Here is a 14,249-nt window from a genome sequence, read left to right on the forward strand (position 1 = left end):
GGGGGGTCCGTGGGGCTGCTCCGCTTCACCTGCTCCTCGCCACCCAGGCGAGGGTCTGGGGGGGTCGAGGGGGAGGAAGAGCATCTCTGTGACCTTTCTGTGTTTTCATGATTGCAGCGGAGCGTTTTGAAATTCAGGAAATAGGTATAGCGAAACCGGGCTGGGCTGGGTTGGTTGGTTGGGTTTTTTTTTTTCCCCTTGTTTGCCTAGGGAGGGGTTTGTCACTCCGGAGCCGTGTGGGCTGGAAGGCTGGGCTCGCTGTGGAAGTGGCGGAGCGAGCGGGTCCTGGAGAGCTCTGGCAGTACTCTTCTGTGGGGACAACGCAAAACCGTATGTGGTCGTGTTGGCAGCCATGCGTGGTGAAACGGGGGTGTCGGGGAAGAAGGGGGTGTCTTCCTGCGTAGCTGAACCTCATGCAGCCCTCAGGTCTGTCACCTGGACATGCCTGAGATCTGGGCTTTAAACCTTTAAAAGGGGAAGCGGAGAAAGAGTACTTTTTAAGGGTGAATACAAGACACAGGCTTGTTCTGTAATTATTTTCTGTGGCACTGGTGCTGTGTTTGGATTGCCATTACTTATTGTTGAATGTTTTTAATACCCAACTGTGGTTCTGAATGCATTTGCTGGCTCTGGGATACTGGTGACATAGCCAGGAAAAAATGATTTGCGGTTAGTATGTGGCTGTCACGACAGCCTGTTCTGTAGCTGCAGATCCCGTCCGTGGCCCTCATGTGGGACCTGTGTCGCCCTAGAGCGGTCCTGCCTCTGATGAGCTGCACAGAGCTGGGCCTGTGTTATACGTGCTTGGCAGCGTAAGAAAGCAGTTCCCAGCAGAGATCTTCCTCTGCAGCTTTCCGTGGTGGGAGATGGTAACAGTTCTTGGTCTGGAGTCAGTTGTGTCTCTGAAATGGAGACAGGCAGTTGTGCTTTTCTGTTACACAGAAGTGACCTGTGACAGAGACCCCGGGGCAGGCAAGCACCAGCCTCGCTCTGTGCCATTCTCGTGCTGATTTTTTGGGTGGCAGATAATGTTGCTGCTTTGATAGTAGCAATAATCTTCATTTGTTCTGGCAGATGCGTAGGGCTTTGGGGGCGCAGATAACAATTTATCCTCACTTTATTTGGCTGCTTTAACTACTTAGGTTAAGTAGGAGGGACGGATGAGAGAACACTTCTGGAACAGATTCAGAATAGGCTCCCTGAATGTGGGCTTCATGGTACCTGTATTCAAGCCCTTATACCAGTATAATTTGTGATTCTTTCAATGCTTTTTGATGTGCTTCACAGGCGCTCCCATTCAAAATAGTCATACTCCGGTCAGATGGCCTGGTGAATGCGGGGTTGCTCGCCAGTGGTGGGACTACATCCCTAACTGTTCCTTGGTTCTCAGCAAGAAGTGAAGTGTGAACTTGTTGGCAATCCGAGTGATTTTTCTGCCTGTGGCCCTTGTGAAATTTGGGAAGGGGGGAATAACACGGCGTCACCACCAGCTATGTGCAGTGGTGTGGAATGTTACTCACACAGCTGGGTACAGAAGGAGATAGTGGAATTTCTACTGGGTGTCTGGCAGCGTCTGTCCGAACTGAGAGGAGCTTGAGCTGTTCCCGATGCTAAATGTGGTAGCCTTCAAACAGTTTTAAACCTCTTTTAATGGGCTTCTTTTAACTTTGTTATTTGAAGTTGTTATTTGAAGAATTACTGCAAACAGCAGCAAGTCTCCCAGAAGCCACCTGACGTGCAGATGTTTCTCAGGTTGCCTTGTCAGGGCTCTTAATGCCGTCGTGGTTGTGGGGATCTTAGCCATGTGTAAAGGCTGCATAACAAAATGCTTTCTGTGCCAAAACAGCAAGGGGAATGGAATAGCTTTGCTGCAGTTATTGATTAACCAGTCCTGTTACATGTGTTGAGCATACCTTGACCTTAATTCTTTCGGTCTTTTCAATACAGTGTCCTAGTGAAATAATTTAAATGATTATAAAGCTACTCATGGATTGCTGCTGAAGTAACTATTATCCGAACGTTAATATTCAAAAATCCCCACCATGTTTGGGTAGCTGACCCCTTAAATTCTGAATTGCAGTGTAATAATGTAAGTCCTTGTTCTTTCTATAGTCATTTAGGTTGATCACTGCACCAAATGTAAGACAGGCTCTGTAAGTGCTTCCTGACACTGGTGCTTTGGGCACTGTGTTGCAGCTAATACTGCTGGTTAGTAGTAGGGGTCTCTGGCTCTGCTTTGAATCTTGTTTTCAGTGTGCAAACTAATGTTATAAATTATTTCTGCTTGGTCCCTATCTGTTTTGTCTGTGCAGGTTCAAGGGTAGAAACATCTGCCCACACATAGCTGTAAACGCTAAAATAAGCCATGTTTTCTATTTTACCATATAAGTGAAAAAACACAACTTGTTGACTCTGCCAGAGATCACTGGGTTCTTAATTTGTGTTTGTCATGTAAGTGCTATGATGTGCTTGGCAGCACTTCTACAATTAAGTGTGTTCACTTCATTGTAAGAAAATAAAATTGCAGGTATGTGAGAGCCTTTCTTCAAAAATAAAAAAAGCGCCTTTTATAAATAGATGGGGAGAATTAAAGTTTTTAAAAATCGGTGCTTGCAAACTTTTCTGGATAAAGGCTGCAATTCCAGTTATTCCTGCAGCAGAGAAGCCTTAACCTGTGGTTTGCCCTGTTAGCAGCTGAAGAGCAGCCAAGGTCCTTGAGCTCCTTCCTCCTAATGAAGAGCTCTTCAGAGCTACTTTAGTATTTCTTAAACATGAAGTAAATTAGTTTTTAGGCTTGTCTGCATTCAGACTGACCAATGAGCTCTGGGAAGTGTTTCCGTATAAACTAGGGCAAAGCCACATCCTTAATGCTTTCCTGCTGCTTGCCAACGTAAACTACTCATCATCAAGCATGGCTGGATTTCTTACTGTGCTGGGGAAACTCGAGATGTTTCTCTACCTCTTGGGGTCTGAAACTGCTCCCATTCCCCAGTCATTCCTCTCCTCTGGAGACTGCAGTGTAATCTAACCTGGGTGGGCGAGAAGACAGAAATATGATTTGTGAGGCAAAGAATCTTTATTTTCTTTGTTTTTCTTTAAATGTCTTTATTTTCTTCTGTTTGCTGGAGGCCAAACTTGCAGCAGTATAGAAAACAAAATATTAGAGTTTCCACATTCTTTGGGGGAAGGGAGTTTGACCAGGGCCACTGTAAATAATTAGCTTAGCCATAGGCAGAACTGTTCCTGCCTGGGACAGCTTCTTCCTGTCCTTCATGCTGTTTGTGCCTAATGGTACTCCTGGAGGTACCAGCAGTACCCTCCTCCTCACCCAGCAGCACCAAATCTGCTCAAGGAGCTCTTCAGCCATGTGCCTGCAGAACCCGGGGACAAGTATGATGCAAGTTTTTTGCTATTTACTGAGTACCCAACTGGGTGACCTTGAGGCTTGTCAAGGAAAACAAGTTCACATGTGAGCTCAGCTATCTCCTGAGCAGCAAATACCAGTTGCAAAGAACATTTTGTAATTTACAGACTGTGTTCATTAAGGAACCAAACTGAGAAGCAAGTGCTGGACTGTGCTTTAGGCTTAAAATAAAGACATTTCTTTGCAAGTAGCCTCCAGCTCTCACTGACATGGTATAGGTGTTCACTTGTAGTATTGCTTCAAAATGACATCATCTGGCCTTACCTCTGACCCTTAAGGCTGGTCTGTACTGGGGTGTCTCTGGAAGGCCTTTAGCTGAACTGCAGTGCAGTGTTTCCTGTGTGCAAGGAACGTTGTGACATCTGGCCTGCGGTTGGCCATATGGCACCCAGGGCACAACGCTCTTCATAATTTTATCGCCAACTATCTGTGCCAACATCATGGTAAAGGCTATTGGCCATGCTGTACTAGAGCTACCTTCGCTGGCCCCGCTGCCCAGAGGGGCAAGTTTAACAGGGCAGGCCTGAGCATCAGTCCCAGGAACCGATCCCTGGTAAGAGTTTGACGTCTTCTGTCCTCCCTCCCTGTTGCTGCTGTTCTGACTTTAAAAATAGAGATTGTCTCATCTCAAGGCAAAGGCTTCTCAAGAGGGTTAATTATGTCACATTTATTATCTGCTGTGTAGATCTTTTTAGGCAAATACCATGAATCATTTTTTTTCAGTTGTATACCAGCTTGTTTAAACCAAGGGCTGCAGCTTCCCTCTGCATGCTGCAAAGGCGATGCCGAGTTGACCCAGCTTGTTTGGACATAGAGCTGCCTGGCCTGGGTGCCCTGGCCTGGAGGAGGGGTGGCAGGCGGGTACCTGCTGTGGGCTGTCCCAGCAGTTTGCTCCATGGGAAGGGCAGTGGTATCAGTCTGCAGAGGTCTGGCAGCTTGCAGTCAAAAGAACTGCACACTAGAAATGTTACCAGAGGCTTTTTCAGATAATGAGGTCTCATTCCCGCTCTTACTGGAGTGGACACCTTAGAAGACCCAGTGACAATTTGTGACATCCTGGTGGTATACCAGCACGGTACCCCTTCGCACCTCTTTCTCTAGATATGTGAAAGAGGATGGAAACTGTCTTGCAGCTCAAAACTAAAAGTGATCAGTGTTGAGCCAAGGTGCCAAACAACGTGATGGGTTTTATTCTGAACTCTGTGGTTCATATGCTGGCCCCCATCCATGTTGAAGGCGAAGGGGATGTACTCCTGTTCCTAACACTGCAGACTAGGACGTTTTTCCCTTCTGTAAAGGGATGTTCCTTGCTTTGAGCCTCCAGTGATGGCTGATGAGAGTATGATAGTCCAGTAGTGGGAAGCAGCCCGGGGATTGATGGGACGCAACTTCAAATTAACAGGAAAGAGCTTTTTTTTTTTTTTCCTTTTAACTTTCTTTAGAGGATCAAATTAGCAGTCTGCTAAAGTCTTTTAATGTTAAAACTTTCAGAGCATAAGCAATGACCTGTGAAAAGGAGTGCTTGGATCTAGACCCTGTGCATGATGAGGTCTGGCATGTCTATTACGGCCAATTAAAGTGACAGGTAGCAGAGGGTAAACACTCCTGACTCCTGCCGTTCCCTGGCTGGCTCCAGGCTGCACGCTGCCTTTCTCCTCTGCCTTGGAAAAGGCACGTCAGTTTGAACTTCCTACCCAGAGCACAAAGCAGCCTTTCAGAACCTCTGTGCCCTCTGCTCGTGTGGTTCAGCGTGAACAGCCCAGAAGCTGAGGCTTGGTCTTTCAGTCAAAACCTGTTGTCCTTGAATTGCATGATTGTAGGAGATACAGCTGTTACCCTGTGAGGGAAGGAGGCTGGCAGTGGGCTGCAGCACAGGCAGAGCTTGCCCTCTGTGGGAGGACTCCTCACCCGCTCCCTAGCATGCTGTCCATCCAGCACTCGGTCCTTCCTACATTTGGATTTTAGGAATAAACTTGCCGTTAGAGGTTCCTTCCAATACCCACAGCAGCAGTATGTGAAGCTTTGCCTTAAACTGAGCTTCACATAGTGGGTTGGAGTAACTAAACGGTCAGAGGAAGCTATTGCATTGAACAAACTAACTTGTGGCCCTAAAATAGCTTCTTATTTGAACAGCTTAGTAAAATAACCATGCTCTGCACACAGATCTTGAACTCTGGGAGATTTTAAACTCCCAGTTCTGTGGGGAGACTTGGTGTTCTTCCATGCTGCAGCAGGAGATGGAAGCAGTTTCTATGGCATCATCCGTCCCCCATCAACCTGCCCGGCCGCCCCAGCCCTGCTCTCTCTGCCCGGCCGCCCCAGCTCTGCTCTGCCCTGTGCTCGGCCGCAGCCCCGCGGTGGTGGACACAGAGATGCAGAAGCGTGGTCTCACTTAGTGCTTCTGCATTTTCCTCTCGCGTAGTTTCTCCTGTCAGATCAAAGGGTAGATCAGCATCACCCCACCTCCGCCTGACAACTGAAAATGAAAGGAAATACGTTGGGGGAGAATGTGTCTTTTTAAAAGAGTTCATAGCCCACTTGGTGTAAATAAGTAAACGTTCCTAGGGGAGTGGCATGTTTCTAAAACACGTTGGTGAGAAATGCTTCACACCCTTGTTACCCAGTAATTAAGAGAATACTTGCCTTCCAATGCAGTGGCTGCTTAAATAAAGATGAGAGTGCCTGGATTTTCTCTATGCTGGATGTACAGCAGTAAGTAACATTTCATCTGAGATCGCCAAGCCTGGCACACCTCCATGTGACACCTCTTCCCTTCCAGTTGTGGTGAGGTGACTTTTCCTGCACTTTTGCTGGGAAGAAACTGGATGGAGAGAGTGCAAGGCCGCAGACTTGCATCTGTCCCACAGCGAGCAGATTCAGCTTGTTGGACAGGTGCAGGTTGGGGGCATGATCCTGGTGAGGAAGTGCCACGGCTGACGTGCATGTGGCATTTCTTGTTTCTGGTCGTGTGTGATGGTTCCAGGTCTTGCTAATCAAATTGCCCAGTGGTAGGAGACTTGGATCCTCTTTTCTTCCGTCTCCTCTGGAATACTGAATGACAGTCTAAATATCAGGGGTGCTGGTTATTTGTCTGTGGTAGAAGTGAATTTTAACTCGGCTTGCTCTTCAGCATGGACGTATTGATGTAGGCATGTCATGGAGCCTGTCTGGTCAGCCAAGTTACTAGCTTTCAGCTGCTTTATGTGCATATTTTAGGGATTGCTTCCAACCTGAGAAAGCCCAGTCAGGTCACTGCAGGGCAAGGCAGAGCTATGTTCCCATACCCACCTAATGCTGACGCCACTTCCCTGCCCCACAAGGATCAGAAGGAATCCATGGGAATTGCTGGCTTCTGGCTTCTGCCTCTGTTTGGGGTGGCTGTGCAAAGGCAGGCTGTGCTTACTCATCTGGCTTCAATGCAGCCACACAATTGCCTCTTTCGAGGAAGGGAATTCATTAGTTTCTGTGAAGTGGCCTTGGATCTTTGGGCAGCAGGTGCTTCTATAGTGCAAACTGTTGCTGAATATTCAACAGTTGCTATACAAGTGTCTGGCCAACTGCCTGAGAAGCACTTGAAGTTATCCTGAGCATCCGATTATATAAAGTGCAAAGTACTTACAGCTTTAAAGCTATGTTGTGTTGGTCGCACTTTAACGTTCATTTGAGGGACTCTTTTATGTGAATCTTCCAAGATCATAAGCAGCAACATCTCTTTTGACTCAGCCAACAAAGGAGGGAACTGCCTAGCTGAATGAGAAACGGTGATTCATATTCAGGTCGTCAGAACCTCTTTCTCTTACAGGTTTCAGCTAATGACATGTACACTGGAAAAAAAATGACTCAGGATAGCAGTGTCTCCTAATCTTTAACATACTTTGAACTCAAGTTAGCTCTTTTAGGGCTATCTGAATAACACTTGTTCTTGCTAACCTTTAGTTTGGTACATGAAGTACTGTAAAGACCTAAACTGTGAAGGAATAATTTGAGAGGTTAAGCTGAGCAATCAGCCTTTTATTTTTCTATTTTTTTTTTTTTTTTTTTATAAGCATGTGCTAGATGGCATCTTGAAAGTATGGTCCTGTGAGAAACTGTGATCACTGAATAATTACAGCTGGCAGTTTTACTCAGTAAGGTGTGGATGCCTGTATGTTGTTTACTAATGACGTGCCCCAATCCTGACTTCTTGTAGTAGTTTTCTTAACCTGTTTTAGTTGTTTTAAATGTGCTTTATCTGTTTTCTTCTACTGGTTATTCAGGCCACAGAAGGAAAGCTTTTCATTAAATGTGTAAATGTGACAGTTGCACTGAAGACTGGTTTCACCGAGGGAGCTGAAGAGACTCCTCAGTGGTGCTGTCCAGGACCCATGCTTTACAGGGTTTCTGGGCTGCACATCAGATGTATTCTTGTCTGGAAACACTGCATTGCTGTAGTGATTCCCCACCCCTAAACTCTTAAAGCTGAATAGGTAAGCATGTGGTTCCTACCCACAGAAACAGTCATGCAGGCTTCAGCACAGTGCCTCACTGGTCCTAGTTTCTGTACATCTTGCTGAAAACTGTGATCTTTACTACTGATTGTAAGTGGACCTTGAGCACTTAAAAGCATGAATAAGCAGCTGCTGGAGCTGAGCCTCCCTGGCAGGACAGTTTGTCGTGCTGCATGCTTTGAAAGGGCTGGGGTCTTCAGTGTGTGGTTTGGCTGCCGGGGTGCTCAGAAGAGCAGCCGAGACATGCTTCCTAAACGTCCACTTTGATTCTGCAGTTCTGCGGGGTAGGTGCCAGATTTGCAGAGAACGGGGAGGCTGGCAGCCCAGGACGTGGTGTGCTGTGAGGAGGCAGCTGAGAGGGAGCTCCTCAAAGGAGCTTGGCTGGCCCATGTTCTTCATTTATCCAGTCCCCGTCAGCCCCTGAGCTCCCCTCAGCTCCAGGATGGGATCAGCAGAAGGGAGGACTGATGCAGAGAAATGACCACTTTCCTTGCACATTGTTTACTTACAGCAACATATGATGATTTCTGAACTTGGTCTAAAAATCCTGCTTGTCCAGACTTGTTGGTGGATTCAGTGTAGCTCACCAGGTAGCTTGGGGATTGGCTATGATAAGAAAGTAGCAGGTAGCCCGGGGGTATGAATTAAAAAGACAACTCACCCATAGCAGCATCAAAGCCCTCAATGGGCACTTAGGCAAACTTAAACTTGAACAAAAGGACTCAGAGATGCTATCTAGGGAGGATGATCTTGCCGATTTAGGAAGAGGACACCTGGACTTTGCTTCACCCCGCATGCCTTGGAAAGAGAGGACAATGTGAAGAAGACCACGTACTTCTCTCATTGAATAATTATAATAATCACACCTATTCCCCGAACTAATTGTAATAACCCGGCCTTACCTAATGAATATGTATGCTTTATTTGGCTACTTGCCAGAGACGGTGTACAGGCTTTGTGGAGAAATCCCCTTGCACCTCGGCCGGAATAAACATACCTGCTTTATAACTCTCTCCGAGTTGTAGAGTTTGTTCCTGCACGTCAGGACCAGTTCCAGGAGAGCTTCCAAGTCTTGCAGTGAGGCATTTCAGAAGCTGTAAAGCAGGTGTTCAGGCTTATGATGGGTCATTGCCTCCAAAAACTCTTTTCTTATCTTTTTTTTTTCATGGGTCTTAGAAGTGAAAGTTTAGGAGCACAGCAATTACACTTCAAAAAAGACTACATGGTATTGACGGGCATCCGTGCAGTGCAGTCTGTGCTGTAGCTATAGATCAGTACTCCAATATAAAGTGACAGGGAAGAAAAGTGAGCCCTCAACCTTTAGAGACGACACTACACGTTTAATTGGTAATAGACTTTTTTAAAAAAAGCATCTAGGCTGCTATTATTAGAAAAAGCAAATGTGCAGTGCTACCTATAGGGAACAAAAAGGGAGTCTTTCATGATCTTCTTGAGCTTTACTTTCTTGCTTTAATTTCTTCAATACCAGTGAGATTTTCTTGCTGTAAAAACTTGCTTAAGCAGAGACTTCTCAAGATCTCTGAAAAAGATGTGCTAATTGGAAGAATGGGGCTGGGTAAGAGCTGTTTCTTCCTTTCCTCTGATTTGCAAACTCCTGATTAAGGGATCCACTGTGCGCTCTGTGCCCCTCTCTTTCCCTCCTGGATCAGACTTTTACCAACTGGTACAATTCCGTAACAGCAATCAGGGCTTTATTGAATTAAACTTTTTAGGACAAACAGGAGCTCTGTGCCTGTGGGGCTTAGTGTGCAGGTGGAAACTGGGGAAATGTTAGATAAACAAACACTTCTGGATACTTCTGAAACACCTTAATTGCTCTTAACAATCATTACTTTTTCAGCACCTACTAAAAAGTTCTTACTGCTTGTTCAGTGTGTTTGTAGATCCCAAGGTACTAGAAAAGCCTCCAGATAACCTGCTCTGAGTATGTACCTAGAGATTCAAACACTGCAGGTAAAGCTGTCCTTCTGACTGCTCAGGTGTTCGTTAGTTAACTAGGTTTGAGCAGGTGGGGTTGTTTTGAATTTCTTAAACCTCTATGTGGTAGGAGTTTTCACAGTCATATAAATTCATATTTCAGGAAAAACTGGAAAGTGAGACCTGCATTTGTAATAGCAAGTTTTGCAGATGGTAAAAAGCTGCAGCTTCAGGCTGACTCTTCTCATGTTGAGGTGAAAAAGGCAGTGAGAATTGGTGTCATCAGCATAGAACATCACTAGTTGTGCAAAAGGTGACTTAAGCATCTGTGTCTCTAGCACAGGAGTGTCAAGGCTACAGGAGTTGGCTGGAAGCCGTGCTGCTGCAAGCAGTGCCGCTCTCGCAGCCTCCCAGTGAACGTGCTTGCCAGAAGGGCAGCTGGTGCTTGCCATGGTGCCAGGCTGCCAAGTGCCTTGGGATTCCTGGGGAAGGAGCTGGGCGGGATGACAGTTGGGCCTAAATACAAGATGTATCCGTGAATGAAATGCTTCATTACCGCTAAAGTAAGCCTTAAATCCGTGATTGTCTTCACATGCTGGCAGTAGTTCAGTGGTAAGCTGTCTGTGGAGCTTGCAGGTGAGCTTTGGAGTGGAGCTCTGAGTCAGAGCAGTTGCAGGACTTGTTCTGGAGTCATGAGGTATTGTGTCACGCTGGATGGGAATTGTCAAAGCAGTATTGTGTTGTTGTGTATCAAAGGACAGAGTAAAATCTTAGGCTTTGTTTTTTAAATTAAGAATTTTTATTTGTCCCTCAGGGACAAGCAAATAGAAAACAGCTTGTCTTGGCTATTGTGAGTGTTCATGGGGCAAGAAGGGGAGGGAGGGGACAAACAGCAAGCGCAAAGAGTTGCAGTAATGAGAATGACGTCTTATTTTAGTTCATACTTAAACAAGACATGGTTCCAGGAAGCAGGAACAGATGGCTTTGGCTTTTTTTTCCTGCTCTCTTATATCTTTGATTGTCACCAAGACTTACCATAAATGTTTTAAATAACTGCCAACTCTTTTTACACCATATATATTTTTGCCCATCCTCAAAGGCAGAGTAAACTGTTAGACTTACCTGGCTTGCTTTTGTTTAATCGTTAATATTAATCACAGGACTGTCTCTGAGTGACTTTCTATTATCTTCTTTCAAAGGATTCCTCTTTTTATAATAAAACTTTGAGGATATTTATTACTTCAGGTACATTTTGTTAGTAAATTGGGACAAAGCTGGCTGCATTTTATCCTTGGATGTTGTGTCTCTCTCTCGTATAGAAGGGTCAGAGTCAGTATTTGAGCCCTTCTGGAAGGTGTAAGCTCCCTTAGGGGCTTGCAGGAACTGGCTTTGTAAAGCAGGTCAACCATTTTGTTACATGGTTTTTATTCACTATCACTCTTGCTTACCAGGGCATCCAGAGAGTGGGTTATTGCTTCTGTGTCCTCTTAACTGCCCCGAAGGATAATCTGAATTGACTCCCAGTTCTTCTTTTGCCAGGGTGGTGAAATCCAGGACTGTGCCTACTTGGACAGCGAAAGCGTCTACAGCGAGTTGGAGCTCTTCCCTGATGACGACGCGATGACTCTAGCACAGCAAGAGGTTCACCATGAGTCGGATATGGACAGTGCTATTGAGAGTGCCCAGAGCTCAGAGGCCTCCGACGTGTGTCGGAGCGAGGAGAAGGACGGTGTGCTTGGTGGTCTCTTTCTGCCTGGTGACAAGTGAGTGGTGGTTTTGCCCCGTGGCAGCCCTGTTCGAGTCATGTGCAAAAGGACCAGGGAGGACGGAGCCTTTATGTGATTAATCCCTACTGTGGGAGGCTGAGGATGCCTGACTTAGTATCCATTTTCACTGTAAGGGAGATGGATGTCCAGGTCCTCTGAGTGGCTTAGACAGTCTCGGCCCTGTCTCTCTGGGGCTTGTTCTGTGACCACTCATGGGACTTGCATGTTGTGTTTTGACCTGAAAGTGTTGGCTCTCTCCAGAATGGATCTTAGAATCTTCTGTGTTCCCATAACCTTTATATGCTGGAATTAAAACAAATGCTTCCTGCAAAGCAGTGCAATATGGGGAATGCTGCTTTAGTCTTTTGTACATCTAGTTATCTGAAGGTGTGGGTGCTGCAGATTTGCTTTGCAACATCATGTACCAAGTTAATTCTGTGTGTTTCTAATTTTCCATAACCTTTAGTGTGCAACAGTAAATTGTGTTTAACACGGGGTGTCCTGGCATGTGCGTGTGTAACCATAGTTTGCTGTTAACACAAGATTGTCTCTGTAATCCTGACTTGACTCTTCCCAGCTGTGTACCTGGGAGTGTTGGTAAAAGCTGACTGGGGGGGGAAAAGGACCCAAATTGATTTAATCCTGCTTTGAACTGAGTTAATGCAGTACTACAAGACAGAGCTCAGCTGGGCTTGCTTTCTAAGCCTCTGTGCCGTCTTCCCTATTTTTGGCTTGTCATCTTGATTTGTGCCTCTTGAGCTTCTTTCATTGCTGAGCCAGTCCTCCTCCTCTCTTCTGGGCCTCCTCGGATGCTCTGTGCAGCCTCATTCCTACCTTCTAGAATTTCTTAACTAGCAGAGATCTGGTCTTCTCCTGTTTGCCTAAGCAATCCCAGAGACTTTATCAAGATAATTCCCATTTTCATCAGCTCTCTATCAAACTTTTCTTCTTGCCTTGCTGTTCCCAGTTCTTTGAAGCACCCATCCCTTTTACCCATACTGTGTTTGAACTGAGTATCTTTCCTCCCAGCTCCTGTGAAGGGGATGGGGAAAGCATTGTGCACCCTGTACCCGCGTTCTAGGGGGAAGCAGGAGCTACTAAGAGCTACTGTGCAACTGCTAATAGATCTTGGTTTATCCTCTGAAACCTCCTCAGCTTTGGTAAATTTGTGGGAAAACACTTGGGAAGCTTCTGCTTTTTACCTTGGCCAAACCACAATACCTGATTGTTGAAGAAGCAGGTGGGTTGTGTACGGGGTGTGTCAGCCCGCTGTGAAGTCCTGCCCTGAACAACAGGAAATAGCTTTAAAAAAAACCCAAACAAACATGAAAACTTCCTTCAGAAAGCGTTAGAATGGGGAAAAACAGCTGCTTTTAGCAACTCCCTTGAAAATGTGTGATTTCTAGACAGTTTCCAGCCTGTGGCTGATTATGAGTTCAGGATCTGCCCTGAGCATGGACTGTTTGAACCCAAGCAGTTTAAAGTTTGGAAAAGCTTACAAATAACTACGAATTAAAAGTTCTAAGCAACATTACCAGGTGGGTCCAGCAGTGGGGACTGCATAGCTGCCATGAGAGAAACTTTGCCAGGCAATACATGAGGAATAGTGGGCTACTGACCTCCAGTCTGTTGGGAAGTGGTGATGTTCCAGGGCTGTTATGCTGGAGAGCAGATTTTATGGACAAGTATATATTATCATCCCAACTGAGGACTAGTCATTAACCTCCATTCCTAGTGGAAGTGTTATGAGGAACTTCTTCCTGAACTGACTTGGTGTAACAACATAGAGATGCAAACAGCAATTGCAGTTACAAGGATCACAGTCACCCAAAACCTTACTGGCACACAGTATGTCTGTGGTGCAGCAGCTCTTTATGAAGAGATGTTAGTGTGATGGGTTGAGCGTCTCACTAATCCATCTCCCAGCCAAGGAGCCTTGTTAGATAAGTTTGATCTATTTCTAGTATGAGTATTCCTATCTTCATGATCTTCATCCTTTAATAGTGTGCCAGGCTTGACTTGCCCTAATTTCTGTTAATGTGACTTGGATAAATGAATTGCAGGTTATAAATGGATCTCATCAAAACAGGAGAAACAAAAGAGCATACATCTGAAACGCTGGCAGGCTTCCTCTTCTACTAATTGCTTTTGGAGGGAAGGGATATGCAAATAATGCTTGCACCATCCGCCAAAGCACTGTGGCATCTCTTGTTTACAGCTCGCAAGTGTAGCATTACAGGAAGAGGAATCTCCCTGTCTGAAAGTACAAAGGCTCAAGGTAGACTCAAAAGAAACTTAGGAGGCAATACTGTTGAGCTACTGGAGAACATCAACTGGCAGCTACTGACCCATGGCTCAGCTAGAGGAACTGAAGATGCAAGCACTGTGCACTCAAATAAAGGGAGTGAAAATTAACCCAGTCTGTACAAAGCGTCAGCAGACTGAATCAGTGCCTTGTCTGTGTTGCAGAGAGGCACTGGATTCTGCTTTTGTAGTAGAAACAGTAACGTGTCAGGTAACTCCAGGGCTTCACAAGTGGAGTGTGTGTTTCAGGCCTTAGATGTATGGTTTTGGTAGGGAGAGGTTTCTTTATGAGAACTTGTATGTGAATTAATGGGCTTGTCTATTTGAATC

The 14,249-nt window shown here is 45.7% G+C and overlaps 1 protein-coding gene across 2 annotated transcripts in view; it reads left to right on the forward strand.

Annotated features, from left to right (window-relative positions):
• The window catches only part of RAB11FIP4 (RAB11 family interacting protein 4), a 99,945-nt gene that overhangs the window by 73,465 nt on the left and 12,231 nt on the right, over window positions 1–14,249 (forward strand). For both annotated transcript variants that reach the window (XM_026860988.1, XM_026860989.1), the window contains one exon: window positions 11,389–11,612. In XM_026860988.1, coding sequence (XP_026716789.1) covers window positions 11,389–11,612 — 224 coding nt within the window. The remainder of the gene's footprint in view (window positions 1–11,388; window positions 11,613–14,249) is intronic.

This window comes from Athene cunicularia, assembly GCF_003259725.1.
Source record: "Athene cunicularia isolate RWA chromosome 18 unlocalized genomic scaffold, athCun1 chr18_part1, whole genome shotgun sequence".
Classification (NCBI taxonomy): domain Eukaryota; kingdom Metazoa; phylum Chordata; class Aves; order Strigiformes; family Strigidae; genus Athene; species Athene cunicularia.